Source organism: Plecotus auritus (assembly GCF_963455305.1).
Source record: "Plecotus auritus genome assembly, chromosome: 3".
Classification (NCBI taxonomy): Eukaryota; Metazoa; Chordata; class Mammalia; order Chiroptera; family Vespertilionidae; genus Plecotus; species Plecotus auritus.
In genome coordinates, this window is record NC_137772.1 from 177,503,561 (window position 1) to 177,520,390 (window position 16,830).

The 16,830-nt window shown below is 43.4% G+C and overlaps 1 protein-coding gene across 2 annotated transcripts; it reads left to right on the forward strand.

The window, feature by feature from the left end:
- The first annotated feature begins 502 nt into the window (after nucleotides 1–502).
- On the forward strand, nucleotides 503–16,830 carry PRKAG1 (protein kinase AMP-activated non-catalytic subunit gamma 1). 2 transcript variants are annotated; one of them, XM_080662967.1, is made up of 12 exons: nucleotides 503–600; nucleotides 5,396–5,444; nucleotides 13,823–13,932; nucleotides 14,126–14,207; nucleotides 14,305–14,363; nucleotides 14,498–14,543; nucleotides 14,655–14,709; nucleotides 14,989–15,115; nucleotides 15,465–15,630; nucleotides 15,790–15,827; nucleotides 16,086–16,232; nucleotides 16,346–16,830. In XM_080662967.1, exons 1-12 carry the CDS (start codon nucleotides 592–594, stop codon nucleotides 16,448–16,450), a joined length of 993 nt encoding a protein of 330 aa, XP_080519093.1. In that variant the 5' UTR covers nucleotides 503–591; the 3' UTR covers nucleotides 16,451–16,830. The 2 variants fall into 2 exon arrangements, with proteins under 2 accessions (XP_080519093.1, XP_080519094.1); XM_080662968.1 differs by having other exon boundaries at nucleotides 524–600; nucleotides 13,794–13,932.

Below are 16,830 nucleotides of genomic sequence, written 5' to 3' on the forward strand. Positions count from 1 at the left end.
CACATATTCAATTTTCAGTTTTTCCCCTTTACAGTCTTCTCCCCTCACCTCCAGGACCCTCCCCCTTTTAAAAAAATAAATCGCTGACAAGTGTGAATCCCGTGAAGACTTTATTTTGTGTTGTGTGTATCCTGTACAGCAAGGTTGGTCTTTCGTAACAGCGGATGAAATGATTCCCTTTTAAAGTGCCCTCTCCCTCCACCCCCAGCGCCCCTGTCCTTGGCATGTTTTGTATCAGCGATCATTCTGAACTGTACATAATTTATGTTGCAAGAGGCAAAGGGCAAGTTTTGGATTTTGCTTCTTCCAAGTTTGTTTTTAAACGACAAATAAAAAGAGAACATTTTAAATACAAGTGGCTCCGTCCTGTCACCCTCGCCGTCAGTCCGATCCGTGAGGTCCGAGAGGACCCAGGGGAGGGCGCTTACCAGGCCTGACCGCGCCGGAAAAGTGAGCTCCGCGCCTTCCGCCCTTGCTGGCGTTTGCTCTGACGCAAGCGGAAGTGGCGTCACGGTACCGGACGTGGGGCGGGGCCTCCCCCCTTCCCCAGCGAGCTTCTAAAGTGAACGCAGCCAGCGGGCGCCTCCTGCAATGGAGACGGTGAGGAGCGCGGAAAGGGGACTGGGGGGGCGGGCGCTGGTGCCCAGTAAACGAAAAGCCGGGTGTCTGTCCTGTCCGTGACCCTGCCCCTCCGCTCCTTCGCCGGGCGCATCTCCGGGGACTGGGCCGCGCTGTGCCTGCCCTAGTGGGCAGTGACACCTAGCTCCCTCCTTAAATTCCGCGCACACCCTGGCGATTTCAGGACTTCTTTCGTCTTAGCACCTCAGGCCCCTCAGAGGTTGTGATTCGGCTTTCCTGTGAGAGGCGGGGCGGAGGGGGGGGTGTTCGCCCGCTTGCAGGCATCACCTGGCCCTGGTTGTCTAGGTGTGATCCCTGCAATGCCTGGCAGGAGGGACATCTGAAAGACTTATATTGCCTCAAGGTGTCCAACGAGCTCACATTCCCTTAATAAGACTGAAAAGTGGGGTTTCTCTAAAGGAGGGATTGTTCAGTGGTAGAGGCCGCCGTGTCCCTGGACAAGTTTTAGGTCATGCCCAGCTCTGCGATTCCAAGCAGGCATGTTGGCATTTCATTCTTGGCGAGCAGGCATTGACCAATTGTGGCAGGTCCGTCATCCTTCCGGGGATGCTGCAGACTGCCTGCTACAGGGACCCCCCCCCCCTCACTATCAGGAGCCTTTTCTAGCACTCTGGAACCCTTCCCATTAACTTCCCTCTCCGGAGTTTTTAATCATGTAACCTGTCAGGCAGATAATTCTTCCTATCTTGGTTTTTATCATCTGCTACTGTAGTTGTGTATAGGCTGCAGGTTCACTGTTCTTTGGGTCAGTTATCTGCCCAGAGTAATTATTTTACCGTATACCTTCTCTACCTGCAGAGAGGTCATGTCCTTCAGGTTATAAAGAAGAAAACAAACCAAAGTGGTACAGTGATATGCAGTTGCTCTCCTAGGCAATTCAATATATATATTGAATTGACTCTCTTGCCTAGGGGAGCAATATATATATATTTCAGAGAGGAAGGGAGAGAGAAAAAAACATCAACGATGAGAGAGAATCGCTGCCTCCTGCATGCCCCACACTGGGGATCAAGCCCGCAAGTCGGCATATGCTCTAATGGAGAATCAAACCGTGACCTATTTCACACAGGTCAGTGCTCAACCACTGAGCGACCGTGGCAGGGCACAAAGTATTTTTATATAGATTTTATAATTTAACCCTCGCACTTTCTGTACTGGATTAGGTTCTTGGGATAGAAATTACTTTAAAAAGAAGAAAAAAACCCTTGTTATTGAAGATGCTCAGCCTAACTGGAGTGGGGCTGAGGGCAAGCCAGTGACAGCTGTTATTTAAGGTAGACTATAATAAATGCTGTTTTCAGGAGGCAAACAAAGGACTGTGGAAGCATAGGGGAGGGAGAAATTACTGTGAACCTGAGAGAGGGCATTGCAGGCTGAGAGAACAGTGTGAGCAAGGGCATAGAAATCTGGGTATGTAGAGATTTAATTGAAGAGCCAGTGGCTTAATGTTGCTGGAGTTTGGGATTTGGGTCACAGTAAGGCGGAAATAGGCTGAGGTCGGGTTGAAGGTATTGCATACCTTGCTAAATTTAATCTTTGTTTTGTAATAAGGGAACCCATGAAGATTTATGAGCAAGGCAGTGAGTGTGATTAAAGAATGTTCTTTTATATATATATATTTTTTTATTTTATTTTTTTTTTTTTTATTGATTTCAGAGAGGAGGGGAGGGGAGAGAGAGAAACACCAATGATGAGAGAGAATCATTGATTGGCTGCCTCCTGCATGTCCCCAGATTGAGCCCGTAACCCGGGCATATGCCCTTGATCGGAATCGAACCCAGGACCCTTCAGTCCACAGGCCAGTGCTCTATCCACTGAGCCAAACCGGCTAGGGCAAGATGTTCTTAACAGCGTTCTGTAAATGGATGGATCTTTAGAAAGTAGTGAGTTGCTAGAGATGAAAGTCCCTCCCAAAACTGAGATGCTTGGCTGGCAAAAGAACGTGGTGACAGCATGAAAGAAGAATTAAAGAAGAGATAACCTGACCTGTGTGGCTCAGTGGTTGAGCATCGACCTATGAACCAGGAGGTTACTGTTCAATTCCCAGTTAGGGCACATGGCTGGGATGTGGGTTCAATCCCCAATGTGAGGTGTGCAGGAGGCAACTAATCAGTGATTCTCATCACTTATTTTTTTAAATATATTTTTATTGATTTCAGAGAGGAATGGAGAGGGAAAGAGATAGAAACATCAGTTTAGCTGATAGATGTTAAGGATAGGTTTAGGTCATGCCCTGCTCTTGTGATTCTAAGCAGACATTTTGGCACAGCTCATTCTTAGAGGAATCAAGATTACAGTTCTTAAGCACCTAGGAGGAGAGCAGTGCCAAAAACAAATATGGGAATCACAGTAAAGATAATAGGATTGGAGGGACAGATGCTGTTCTGTTTTGCATTGAAACATTTGAAGAGTCTGTGACATCTGTGGTTGTCTAGCAAACAATTGGAAATGTGGATCAGGAGTCTGAAATTGTGAGTCTGTGTGTCAGATCTAACCTATGCCTCTCTACTAGTATTTTGTACTTACGTAGTACAGTGGTACTTTCTCAGGTCCCCTATGTTATTTTTTTAAATATATTTCTATGGATTTCAGAGAGGAAGGGAGAGGGAAAGAGAGATAGAAACATCAATGATGAGAGAGAAGCATTAATCGGCTGCCTCCTGCACACCCCACAATGGGGATCGAGCCCACAATCCAGGCATATACACATGCCCTAACCCAGAATCGAACCATGATCTCCTGGTTCATAGGTCAACGCTCAAGTACTGAGCCACGCTGACCAGGCTCCCCATGTTACCAAAGTTGAGGGGAGCCCTAGCTGTTTTGGATCAGTGGATAGAGCGTCAGCCTGCAGACTAAAGGGTCCTGGGTTCGATTCTGGTCAAGGGCACGTGCCTGGGTTTCAGGCTGGATCCCCAGTATGGGGCGTGTAGAAGGCAGCCAATCAATGATTCTCTCTCATCATTGATGTTTCTACCTCTCCTTCCTTCCTCTCTGAAATCAACAAAAATATATTTATTAAAAAAAAAAGTTGAGAGTAATGGACATAATTACCCCATTCCTGTGTGGAGAGAGAGGAAGATAACGTCATATTCAGTTGTGTCTGACTCTCTTCTGTAGTTATCCGTGTCTCTATTTTGCTGGATGTCTCTTTTTTCTCTCTGTAACTTAGTCTTAGGTCTTTGTTAATATTAGCGTGCATCATTATCAATTTGAAAGTTAAAAAATAAAAACAATATGCAGAACCCCATGTTAGATGGTATGGGGGATATAAATAAGTATAAAATAGTTCCAGGATTCCAGGAATTTATAATCTGTTTGGATAATGAACAAAATAACTATAGCACAGTTTGGTATGTAAATATTATATGGTGGCTATAATAATTTCTACAAGTAGCTGTTTCTGTGTCTTTGTATATAGATTTTTGTGAGACTATTATATAATGTGTATATCTTTTTCTTAAATTGATTTTAGAGAGAGGAAGGGAGCAAGGGAAAGAGAGAGAAACATCGATTTGTTGTTCCACTTATTTATGCTTTCATTGGTTAATTCTTGCATATGTCCTGACTGGGGAGTGAATTCACCATCTTGGTGTATTGGGATGACGCTTTAACAGTTAGAGTCTAACCAATTGAGCTACCCGGCCAGAGCCCGTGTGTGTATCTTTAGCACTAAACAGCCAGCCCTTTCTCCCACTTAAAAGTGATGAGGCTGCTATTCTGATAGCCTTGCCAAAATGCCAAGCCAAGTTGATGGTCTTATGCAGCCCAGAGAAGGAGATTATCCCCCTTTCCCATTACCCTCACCCTAGCCCATTGGGGCAAGGATATTTAAGGCTATCCTGCCAACTTGACCCTGCTTACCAGTCAGCTTCCCATGTTCAATCCAAGGCCTTTAACTTCATATTACTACGGCAGCTATGTAGGTGAAGTATGACTTTAAGTTAGTTTGGGGATATTACCCACAGCAAATAGAGCCAAACTGTTGATTCCAGTGGATGAAAATTATGACCCCTCCTGGGTTCCTAGATAACAATGAAATTTCCAAATGTTTCCACTTGAGGGAGCATAGAGATGATTCTAAAGGTTTCTCTGTATTCAAAGCACTCTCTCATAGACTGTCGTGGGCAAGGAGACTTGGAAAACCAGCATCCTCTGGGTTTCTCAAGGGTGCTGAGAGAACTGAGGTTCCTCATTCAGAACATTTATGCTGTTCATCCACCCCTCAGTCATTCTAACTTTTGACAGTCAGCTGCTGGGATGCTCCCCAGATTGGCCCTGTCAATGGTAAGGTGTATGCCTGATTCTGGTGCCTACAGTTATGCTTAGTGAGTGTTTGGGAAAGCAGTGTTTTCTCGGGCTTCTGTGTTTTTATAAAGTAGACCTGTGAGAATCTTGTGGGACCAGCCCTAAGCTCAGATTTTTTTTAGTCTCAGCTTTAAGACCTACTGTTTCACTGGGTAGTATAGTACGTAAGGACATGAGCTTTGGAAACGCACAGATCTGTGTTCACATCACTACTCCACCCTTACCAGCCATATGACCTTGGGCAGGTTGCTTAATATTTCTTAAACCTCAGTTTCCTAATCTGTGAAAATAAGGCTAACAATAGTATTTACCTCAGGTTTATGAAGATTAAATGAGATAATAGAGCACTTTAAAGGAAGTTGTCAGTTTACCAGCCCTTCTCCTAATGCTAAGCTAAAATGGATGGAGCCCAGGATAGCCTGAATCTTTGTTTCTCTTTTCTCTCCAGGTCATTTCTTCAGATAACTCCCCAGCTCTGGAAAATGAGTATCCTCAAGGTAAGTGTACTAAAGAAAGGAAACTGGGTATGAAAGCAATAGCCCAACGCCAACTTTAGCAATACTTTTGAACCTCTCCCAAGGTCCCCCTTGGGAAATGAAAGCTGACCAGATAATGTACCAAACCATATAAACCAGGAACAGTAATTTGGCAGGATCACCAAGGAATAAATCTTGGGTAGAATAGGGATGATTAATATCAAACCACCTGAGAGAAACTTTTGAGGTACAGGGAAACTTCCACAGGCAATTTGTAGGCTGGCTAAGTAGGTTTTAGAAGTTTCTGGTATTTTCTGAGTAGCACAGAAATAATGCCACTAGAAGTTTTTATCATCCAGCAAGCTCAGTAAAGTCACTGAGTGTACACAAGAAATTATAGAAAGGCCTTGAAAGCCCTTAGAACTAATCTAGAATAGATGTACTAAACCCTAAAGTCCAAGCAATTCCAGCACTATACCTGTTTAGAATGGAATGGCCCAATTCTAGGTAATCTAGAAATAGGCAGAACTCACAGGCACCTCTGGTAAAGGATTTTGGCCAGGAATACTCTTAAGTCTTCTAAGGACACATTTATGGCATTAGGAGTACACACTTTCTCAGAGGATTGAAATAGGGGCTAAGATCCTAGGACATATTATTAAGGTTTTAAGAGTTCTTCACAAGAATTTTTTAATATTCCATTTTCATTTTGTTAGTATCCCAAAAAAGATAATCATATAGTGATATTTTGAATTATCTGGATGGCTCTTGATAATTGAGTACTGCCACGTGGTATCAAGTGTCTATTTTATGTTTCTGAGCACATTTGTATCAACATCAAGGCAGGGGCCAAAAATTGTCTACATAGACCAAGCAGTGATGGGTGCATGTGACTACAACAACCTGTAGATCTTGCCACATCTAAAAGGAGGCAGTAACTATCCAGGTCTGATCAATTGTTACTATTCAGAATTCAAGACCTACTTTTGTCAGATCTTCTGATTTTGAAAAGAAACTAAGAATTTGGATTTGTATGTAAATCTCCAGATTTTTAAAATTTATTTTAGAGAGAGAAACAGCGATTAGCTGCCCCTACTGTGGATTGAAAATGATAGTATTTAACTATTAGCATAATGTGTCTTAAACTGATGTCAAAAGACATGTTTTTTGGGAGTCTGTGAGTTTTCAAATTTGAAAACCAATGGTGGTGAGCTTCTAGTTAAAAATGGTGGATTGAATGCATACATCTACTTTTCATTCCTTCACAAAAAGCCGCTAAAATAAACATAAAGACTTTTTTTTAAAGGTATAAATACACTAAAATAGGAAGAACAAGAGAGGAGGCCATAGCAATGAATTTGAAAGCTGGAAAGCAGACAGATGAGTGGCAAATGACTTAGCAGACCTGAGAAAGCTGAATTATACACTAAGTGGCCAGATTATTATGATTTCTGAATGCATAATAATCTGGCCACTCAGTGTATATCCTATATAATAAAAGGCTAATATGCAAATTGTCCCCTCAACCAGGCATTCGACCAGCAGGTAAGCCAGCCAACTGCCCATGTCCCCTCCCCCTGGCCAGGCTGGCCGGCCCCCACCCATGCACGAATTCATGCACCAGGCCTCTAATATATATGTGTGTGTGTATACACACACACACACAAACACACACACACACACACACATATACACACACACTGAGTGGCCAGATTATTAATGCGTTCAGAGATCATAATAATCTGGCCACTCAGTGTAAACTAGCAGTGGGGAAAGCCAAGAAGCACTGAAGGTCTGAGAAGCAGTCAGATCCCAAGACTCCCTCCTTCATTGAGTGCAGTTGGACAACTCCCCTTTCCAACTTTGGCAAAGACTGGAGGTCTGGAGAGAGAGGTTTGGGTCCAACTGAGGACTGAGGTACTTCACTAACAGGAGAAGTGAACTATACTTAATGCCAAAATCCCGGGCCTTTTCCCCCTTCCAGTTTTTAGAATGTTGACAGGAAAGACTTCACCTTCCAAGCACAGCATTTACCTAATAAAAGAGTAACATGCTAATTGACTGTACCTTCGTGATGCCCACCAGCCAATCAGGAGTGAGTATGCAAATTAACCCAACAAAGATGGCGGGTTAATTTGCAGGCGCTGAGCAGCTGGGTGCGGGACACTTGTGTCATCGCCATGGCGACGACGCAGGCGGTCAGCACCACCCCAGCCGCTCCAGGCCTCTGGGCAGTGTGGGAAAGGAGAAAGGCGGCTCTGGCTAGAGTGGAGGCGGTGCAGGCAGCCAGGGGAATGAAGGCCCATTCTTGCACAAATCGGGCCACTAGTTGAATAAATAATCCTCTCCAGAATCCCCTTAAGGGAAAGCCCTACAAATATAAGTGTTGAGTGTTCCCTACCTAAATGGCTCACAGTCAGCAAGGCTCATTTACACACTTAGGGCTTCCAATCAGCTTTAAAGACTCCACTCTTAAAATATGATTTGAATTCTCCTTTAAACCAAAGATTACCAGAGATCTAAAGAAAGCCTCTAACGTTTATAAAAAAGGTGATCCAAACTGCCTCTCCCATGAAAAGGAACAAAGAAAAAGCAATGGAGGGGAAAAGTCAATGCATAAAGAAGAAAACTTCAAATTAACAATATAAACTCAGATAAAGAATATATTAGCACCATGAAACAAGTACCAGGATACACTCCTTTTCTAAAACTTTTAGAAAACAAAAAGGACCTCTTGGGCATTAAAAATATAGTAGTAGCCCAGTGGGCGTGGCTCAGTGGTTGAGGAGCTCAGTGGTTGAGCGTTGACCTATGAGCCAGAAGGTCATGGTTTGATTCTAGGTCAGGGCACATGCCTGGGTTGTGGGCTTAATCCCCATTGTGGGGCATGCAGGAGGTAGCCAATCAATGATTCTCATCATTGATTTTTTTTTTTTAAATGTCTATAAATAACTTTTTTATATTTATTTATTTTTTTAAATATTTATTGATATTTTACAGAGAGGAAGGGAGAGGGATAGAGAGCTAGAAACATCGATGAGAGAGAAACATCGATCAGCTGCCTCCTGCACACCCCCTACTGGGGATGTGCCCGCAACCAAGGTACATGCCCTTGACCGGAATCGAACCCGGGACCCTTCAGTCTGCAGGCCAATGCTCTATCCACTGAGCCAAACCGGTTTCGGCATTGATGTTTTTTTTTTTGTTAGTTTGTTTTTTATTTTATTGATTTTTTTACAGAGAGGAAGGGAGAGGGATAGAGAGTTAGAAACATCGATGAGAGAGAAACATCAATGAGCTGCCTCCTGCACATCCCCTACTGGGGATGTGCCCACAACCAATGTACATGCTCTTGACGGGCATCGAACCTGGGACCCTTCAGTCTGCAGGCTGACGCTCTATCCACTGAGCCAAACCAGTTAGGGGTTATCATTGATGTTTCTATCTCTCTCCCTCTCCCTTCCTCTTTGAAATCAATAAAAATACATTTTTTAAAAAGAAGAAGAAAAACAATATATAGGATAGCAAAAATTTTTAAATAAGCATGAGGTTTCAAAATCAAGTTGAGGAAATCTACCAGAAGTAGAATTAAAAATGAAAGAAGTAAAGCCCGGCTGGCGTGGCTCAGTGGTTGAGCTTCGACCTATGAACCAGGAGGTCATAGTTCGATTCCTGGTCAGGGCACGTGCCCAGGCTAGACCCCCAGTATGGGGCATGCAGGAGGCAACCAATCAATGCTGTTTCTTTCTCATTGATGTTTCTATCTCTCTCCCTTCCTCTCTCTCTAAAAAATAAAAATAAAACGTTTTTAAAAAGCTAAGTAGAAAACAGGAGAAAAACGATATTTTAAAAACAACAATAAAAACTCACCCCCCAAAAAAACAAAAAATAAAACCTTCAAGGGTCAGTCTAGGAATTCTAATATCTAAATAATAGGAGTTACAGAAAGAGAAAAATGACAACACAGAGCAAAGAAAATGATCAAGGAAATAATTCAAGAACTTTTCCTGAAACTGAAGGACATTAGTTTTCGTACTGGTAGGACTCATTAAATATTCAGCATAGTGGATGAAATTGACCCACCCAAAGCACAATTGTTATGAGATTTCAAAATGCTGAAAACAAAGAGAAGATCCTGAGTTTCCAGAGCGGTAAAAACAAGTCACATACAAAGAGTCAGAATTGCTTCAGACTCTGAACATACCAGAAGCTAGAAGGCAATGGAGCAATGTCTTCAACATCCTGCAGGAAAATAAATTCTAACCTTGAATTCTGTATCCATCCAAATTCTAAATCAAAGAGAGTGTAAAAGATATCTGCAGGCTGCAAGGTCTCAAAAAATTTACCTCCCATGCACCCTTTCTCAAGAAGCTACTGAAAGATGTGTTCCACCAAAACAAGGGAGTAGTCAAAAAGTTGAAGACATGGGAAACAGGACACAAGGAATGCCAATACAGGAGAGTCGTGAAAGGGGTCCCCTTGATGGTAATGAGAGAAGATTTCAGGGTGACAGCAGTGCATACCAGGCAAACCAGTCCAGATTTGAGCCAGTCACAAAGCTCCAGAGAGACTTCTTTGTGTAGTTTAAATTGATAGGCTGTGCTTCTGAATTTCTTAAAAGGATATTTAAAGAACTTGTGAAGTTTGGGGATTGGATTAGTTATAAATACTATACATAGAAAATTAAGCAAATGAAGAAACAATTATTAACTCCAGGGAAAATAAAGTTGTGAAAGAAAGAGTTGACTATTTGTCTTAGCTCTGAATAATGGATATTCAGTCAAAATTATTTAAATATTGATGTAACCAACATTATATTTTAACTTTTGGAAGAATGGGGGGAATGGATGGTGCATGTCTGTAATGGGGTCCTGTTAGAAAATAGAACAAAAAACTCATATTTTTTGGATGATAATGGATAATTCCCAAAAGTGAAAAAATAAAAAAGGAGCAAAAAAGTACCAAAATGCCCTAGCTGGTTTTGGTCAGTGGATAGAGCATCGGCCTGTGGACTTTGGGTCCCAGGCAGGGGCTTGATTCCCATCAAGGGCACATGCCCGGGTTGTGGGCTTGATCCCCAGTTTGGGGCGTGCAAGAAGCAGCAGATCAATGATTCTCATCATTGATGTTTCTATCTCCCCCTCTCCCTTCCTCTCTGAAATCAATAAAAACTATATCTTTTTAAGTACCAAAATAATCAGCTAAAAGAGGTCTCATCTCTGCGTAAGGGTTATTATAGGGAAGTGGGTGCCAGGGATGGCAATTTTTCTTGACAAAATTTGTAGAACAATTTGACTCTTTAAACTGAGTACCTGAATAACTTTGGTAAAAAATAGAAGTTAAAGAGAAACAACTGGCATAGGATTAAGTACATGAACTTTGGAATCAGGTAAATCTGTTTGAGTCTTGTCACTTCACTTACTAATGGTGTGAACTGTTTCCACCTTTCTCACCTGAAAAATGAGGACAATATTTGCCTTAAAGATTTATTGAAAGGATTAAATAAATAATGTAGTAAAAAAACCAAGATGGCGGCATAGGTAAGCATCTAAACTGCTGCCTCGCACAACAATTTCAAAACTACAACTAAAAGACAGAACGGACACCATCCAGAACCACAGGAAAGCTGGCTGAGTGAAAATTCTACAACTAGAAGAAAAGAGAAAAGCTCACAGAGAATTGGAGGTACGGCAAAGGGTCTTTGTGTGCGTAGAGAAGAAGGGCGGCTGAGAGCCTGGCTGACTTTCTCTGGCAGAAGGGGGAAGGAAGCCTCCAACCGCAATGAACCCCAGTTCTGACTGCACTGAACCCCAGTTCCAGGCGAGCCCCTGGGGACCCACGCTCTTACGGGGGGAATCTGGACTCTTGGGCGGAGACTCGGGAGCTGGGGAAGGCAGAGGTCTGAAGGCGCGCGCGTGCCAGTGTGCACAAAGGCTGCGGAGGTTGCCACAGGCTTTCCCTAGCGGAAGGGAGTCAGAAGCTCCTGACTGCACTGAGCCCCAGTTCTGACTGCACTGAACCCCACTTCCAGGCGAGCCCCTGGGGACCCACGCTCTTGTGGGGGGAATCTGGACTCTCGGGCGGAGACTCGGGAGCCGGGGAAAGCAGAGGTCTGAAGGCGCGTGCGTGCGCCCAAGGGCAAGGCTGATGGGAAGCCAAGACTGTCTGCTCCGCCCTGAGACTCCACCCCATCCAAGCTGAGCACAGAGGGTATTGCAATTTGGCAAGTCTAATCCTATAAGGCTGTCTCCAGCACCGAACTTCTCCCAGCATAGACGCAGCTGATCCTTACAGCCAACTGGCCTGGAGGTCAATTCCTCCCAGTGATACCAACAACAATCAAGACTTAATTACAACAAGGCTGTACACACAGTCCACAAAGGGGTGCACCAAGAGTGTCCACCTCAGGTTAACTGGGGAGGCCGACCCACTGGGCCATATAGGAAACCTAGCACACAAATCTACCCTACTAACGCGGAAGCAGTGAAAATGCGGCGTCAAAGAAACAGATCACAAACGAAAGAAATGGAGGAAAACAAACGACTGGATATAGAATTCAAAACCACGGTTATAAGGCTTTTCAAGAATATCCTAGAAAAGGCCGATAAATATAACGAGACCCTCGAAGATATGAAAAAGGACCAACTAGAAATTAAACATACACTGACTGAAATAAAAAATATTATACAGAGACCCAACAACAGACTAGAGGAACACAAGAATCAAGTCAAAGAATTGAAATACAAAGAAGCAAAAAACACTCAACCGAAAAAGCAAAAAGAAAAAAAATCCAAAAAGTTGAAGATAGTGTAAGAAGACTCTGGGACAACTTCAAGCGTACCAACATCAGAATTATGGGGGTGCCAGAAGAAGAGAGAGAGCAAGATACTGAAAACCTATTTGAAGAAATAATGACTGAAAACTTCCCCCACCTGGTGAAAGAAATAGACTTACAAGTCCAGGAAGCGCACAGAACCCCAAACAAAAGGAATCCAAAGAGGACCACACCAAGACACATCATAATTAAAATGCCAAGAACAAAAGACAAAGAGAGAATATTAAAAGCAGCAAGAGAAAAACAGTTAATTACCTACAAGGGAGTACCCATACGACTGTCAGCTGATTTCTCAACAGAAACTATGCAGGCCAGACAGGAGTGGCAAGAAATTTTCAATGTGATTAATAGCAAGAACCTACAACCAAGATTACTCTACCCAGCAAAGCTATCATTCAGAATTGAAGGGCAGATAAAGAGCTTCACAGATCAGAAAAAGCTAACGGAGTTCATCACCACCAAACCAGTATTATATGAAATGCTGAAAGGTATTCTTACAGAAGAGGAAGAAGAAAAAAGTAAAGATAAAAATTATGAACAACAAATACATATCTATCAACAAGTGAACCTAAAAATCAAGTGAATTAAAAACCTGAGGAACAGAATAATCTGGTGAATATAATAGAATCAGGGGCATAGAAAGGGAGTGGACTGATAATTCTCAAGGGGAAAGGGGTGTGGGGGGTGTGGGGAGAGACTGGACAAAAATCATACACCTATGGATGAGGCCAGTGTGGGGGAGGTAAGGGCAGAAGGTGGGGTGGGAACCGGGTGGAGGGGAGCTATGGGGGGAAAAAGGAGAAACAATTGTAATAATCTGAATAAAGATTTATTTAAATAAATAAATAAATAAATAAATAAATAATGTAGTATTTTTAAGTATACATAGTATAGTAGGGAGCATATTTGGGCTATTATTTTGGGGCTTGTTTCTCTAGTTAGATCAAGCAATTAAAATCAAAAGATTGGAAAGGTAAACACAGCCAGAGTCTTTCATTTGACTGGAATAGGTGGGATGATTTTTCATTCACAGGGTTATCCCAATATGGACACTCAGGGTGTTTTAGTCCAGGTTGATTGAGCACTGGGATCCAACTTCATGTTAATCCGAAATGGCCCAACTTGGACCATGATGTTCTCATCTAAAGCTTACTTAAAAAAAATTTAAAAAAGGAAGATGCTTACTTGAATTTTAAGAAGCTTAATTACATCTTAATTGAGAAAAGATAATTTAAATGTGCTAAATATATGAAAGGGAAAACTTGAGTTAAAGATAAGAAAAAAAACTTTTTGACTAGAACAGTTTAATGAAAAATATAGACTTTCTGTTTTAGTCAGCCAAGGAACCAACAGATACAGTCTTACCTGGAAATGGAAGTTGAATGAAATGGTTTCTAAGAGGGTTTACTCCTAATGGAATAGTAGGAACAAATCAGATAAAATAGTGTGCCTTATAAAAAATCTGCTCTAAATATTTGAGCAACAACAACACTGTTGTATTTTCTGCCTTTTTGATTATGTGTTTTACTTGGAAGGAAGCTACTAACTATCCCACCCTATGCAGAGACCCCAGAATCCAACAATAGTGTGTATACTTCCTTCATGAAGTCTCATCGCTGCTATGACCTGATTCCCACAAGCTCCAAATTGGTTGTGTTTGACACTTCCCTGCAGGTGGGTAAAATACTTTTTCCTTCTCCTCTTTGGAACCTCTGGTTTAATACCCCTCATCCTATCTCACCCCAAGGATAATATCCTTGTCCTTCTATAGGGTTAGTCTCATGTTTTCCCCACTATACCCAACCCCTGTTCCTTTAATGTCCCACCCGTGAATTTCCCTTTGTGAATATAACTCTTTTGGCTATAGGTGAAAAAAGCTTTTTTTGCTTTGGTGACTAATGGTGTACGAGCTGCCCCTTTGTGGGATAGTAAGAAGCAAAGTTTTGTGGGTAAGCAATGTTTTGGGAACACAGTATCATTAGCATCTTATGCTGGGCACAGAGAAAAGTTTTGAGCAATGCTGAGAGCTCTTGTCTTGGCCTCTAGGCATGCTGACCATCACTGATTTCATCAATATTCTGCACCGCTACTACAAATCAGCCTTGGTAAGGACCGTAGCCTAATGACCAAAACCACTTTACCTGCCTAAGCCCCTCATTCTCATTTCCTTCCAAGCAAACCACAAGTGCTTTATGAAGCAGGGAGGTCAAGTCTCAAGTTCTGTTGCTTTTGCTTCCAGGTGCAAATCTATGAGCTGGAAGAACACAAGATAGAAACTTGGAGAGGTATGTAGAGAATTGGCGAGGGGGTAGGGGGTGCGAGGATAAAGGGATGGACATTTTCCTGGGAAATGATTTTCCATGGTGGTATTTTGTGAACCTCTTTTTTCCTTTCAGAGGTATACCTACAGGACTCCTTTAAACCACTTGTCTGCATTTCTCCTAATGCCAGGTGAGTTCCAGCCACCCATTTGTACAGAAGAGGAAGAGCCTTGCCATCAGCATAGCTAAAGCACTAGATACCCAAAGATTCAGGGGCAGAAGAAAGAAAAGACACTTCTCCCAAACACATGCATGCACACACTGCTCCCCTTCTTTCTCCCAACCATCAGTTTTCCATTTATAAACACTCTTAAGGAGCTGAGCTATGGTGGAGGGAATCACGGGCAGAGATAGGCCCAGCCTCAGGCCCAGCACTGTGGAACTTATCATTGTCCCCACCTTCCCACAGCTTGTTTGATGCTGTTTCTTCATTAATCCGGAACAAGATTCATAGGCTGCCAGTTATTGACCCAGAATCAGGCAACACATTGTACATCCTCACCCATAAGCGCATCCTCAAGTTCCTCAAATTATTTGTAAGTGCTCCTCAGCCCAGTTTTTACTTTTTATATACTCGGTTGGAAAGGTATCCAAGGGTGATATGGGGAGCTTTGAAAATCAAGGTGATGGACCCTAATCGGTTTGGCTCAGCGGATAGAGCGTCGGCCTGTGGACTGAAGGGTCCCAGGTTCGATTCCAGTCAAGGGTATGTACCTCGGTTGCGGGCACATCCCCAGTGGGGTGTGTGCAAGAGGCAGCTGATCGATGTTTCTCTCTCATCAATGTTTCTAACTCTCTATCCCTCTCCCTTCCTCTCTCTAAAAAATCAATAAAATATATATTTAAAAAAAGAAAATAAAATCAAGGTGGTGGTTCCTTCCTCAGATCACAGAGTTCCCCAAGCCAGAGTTCATGTCTAAGTCTCTGGAAGAGCTACAGATTGGCACCTATGCCAATATTGCTATGGTCCGCACCACCACCCCCGTCTACGTGGCTCTGGGCATTTTCGTACAGCACCGAGTCTCCGCCCTGCCTGTGGTGGATGAAAAAGGTGAGAGAGTGAACAGGAGAGGGAGGGCTCCAGGGAAGTCAGGGTGGCTCTGGGAAAATCTGCTTCCCCCTTAGCTCAGCCAGGACAGTGATTCTACCTACGGCCAGGGGGAGTCTTGGATGTCAGATCCTCCTTGCTGAGCTGCCTCTGTCCCTCTAGGGCGTGTGGTGGACATCTACTCCAAGTTTGATGTTATCGTGAGTGATTGTGGAGGGGCTGGGAGGTAGGGAAAGGGGTGGCATGTTGAATGTGGAGAGGGAAAAGAAGAGAGTCTCTTCTGGAATCTAAGGGTTTTAAGAAGCTTCCAAATTTTATTTGAAAAATAATTGAATGAGCTGGGTGTGGCTTGTGGGCATGGCTGACAACTGCCCTAAATCCCTTTGGGGTTGGGTGGACTCAGGGTTTGGGGGCTGGCTCCCTTGCTTCTCTGCAAGCACCTTCCCCTCTCTCCCCAGAATCTGGCAGCAGAAAAGACCTACAACAACCTAGATGTGTCTGTGACCAAAGCCCTCCAACATCGATCACATTACTTTGAGGGCGTCCTTAAGTGCTACCTGCATGAAACTCTGGAGACCATCATCAACAGGCTGGTGGAAGCAGAGGTAGGGGGACCAGTGACCCAAAGGAGCTGGGGTTTGGCGAGGAGGATAGAGCTTGAAGGCCTCACCCTGAAGCTGGCACTAAATATCCCTTTCTCCCTTGTTGCTCTCTGCAGGTTCACCGACTTGTAGTGGTGGATGAGAATGATGTGGTCAAGGGAATTGTCTCACTGTCAGACATCCTGCAGGCCCTGGTACTCACAGGCGGAGAAAAGCCCTGAGCTTGGGGAAGGGGTCAAGTGGCACCAAGGGTTATGCCCACTCACTGCCTGCACAAAGCTTGGAACCACAGATGAAACCTTGAGAGAATCGTGACTGTTCCCTGCCCAGGAGACCTCTGCCCTTCTACCTGAGAGCCAGGGAAGATAATGGGGAATGGATGGATTTTTAGCTGTCCTATCCTCACACATGAGGAAAACTTTCAGCCTAGCCCATCCCAGCCCCTGTCCTCTTAGATATGCCCCCATTCTGGGTGAACTATGGGCTCTGTGCCGCTTGGACAAATTCTGATCTCTAAGAGATCCAGTCTTTGCCTCTATCTCTGCCCCTGACTCCCTCTATCATAGCACAGCTCTTCATAAAAATATTTTTATTCATCCTG

Excerpts from the sequence above, each read along its gene's own strand:
- PRKAG1 (XM_080662967.1), top strand. Across the intron at positions 14,208-14,304 it reads TAAGAAGCAAAGTTTTGTGG|GCATGCTGACCATCACTGAT; the intron begins GTAAGCAATGTT and ends CTTGGCCTCTAG. Across the intron at positions 14,364-14,497 it reads GCTACTACAAATCAGCCTTG|GTGCAAATCTATGAGCTGGA; the intron begins GTAAGGACCGTA and ends TTTTGCTTCCAG.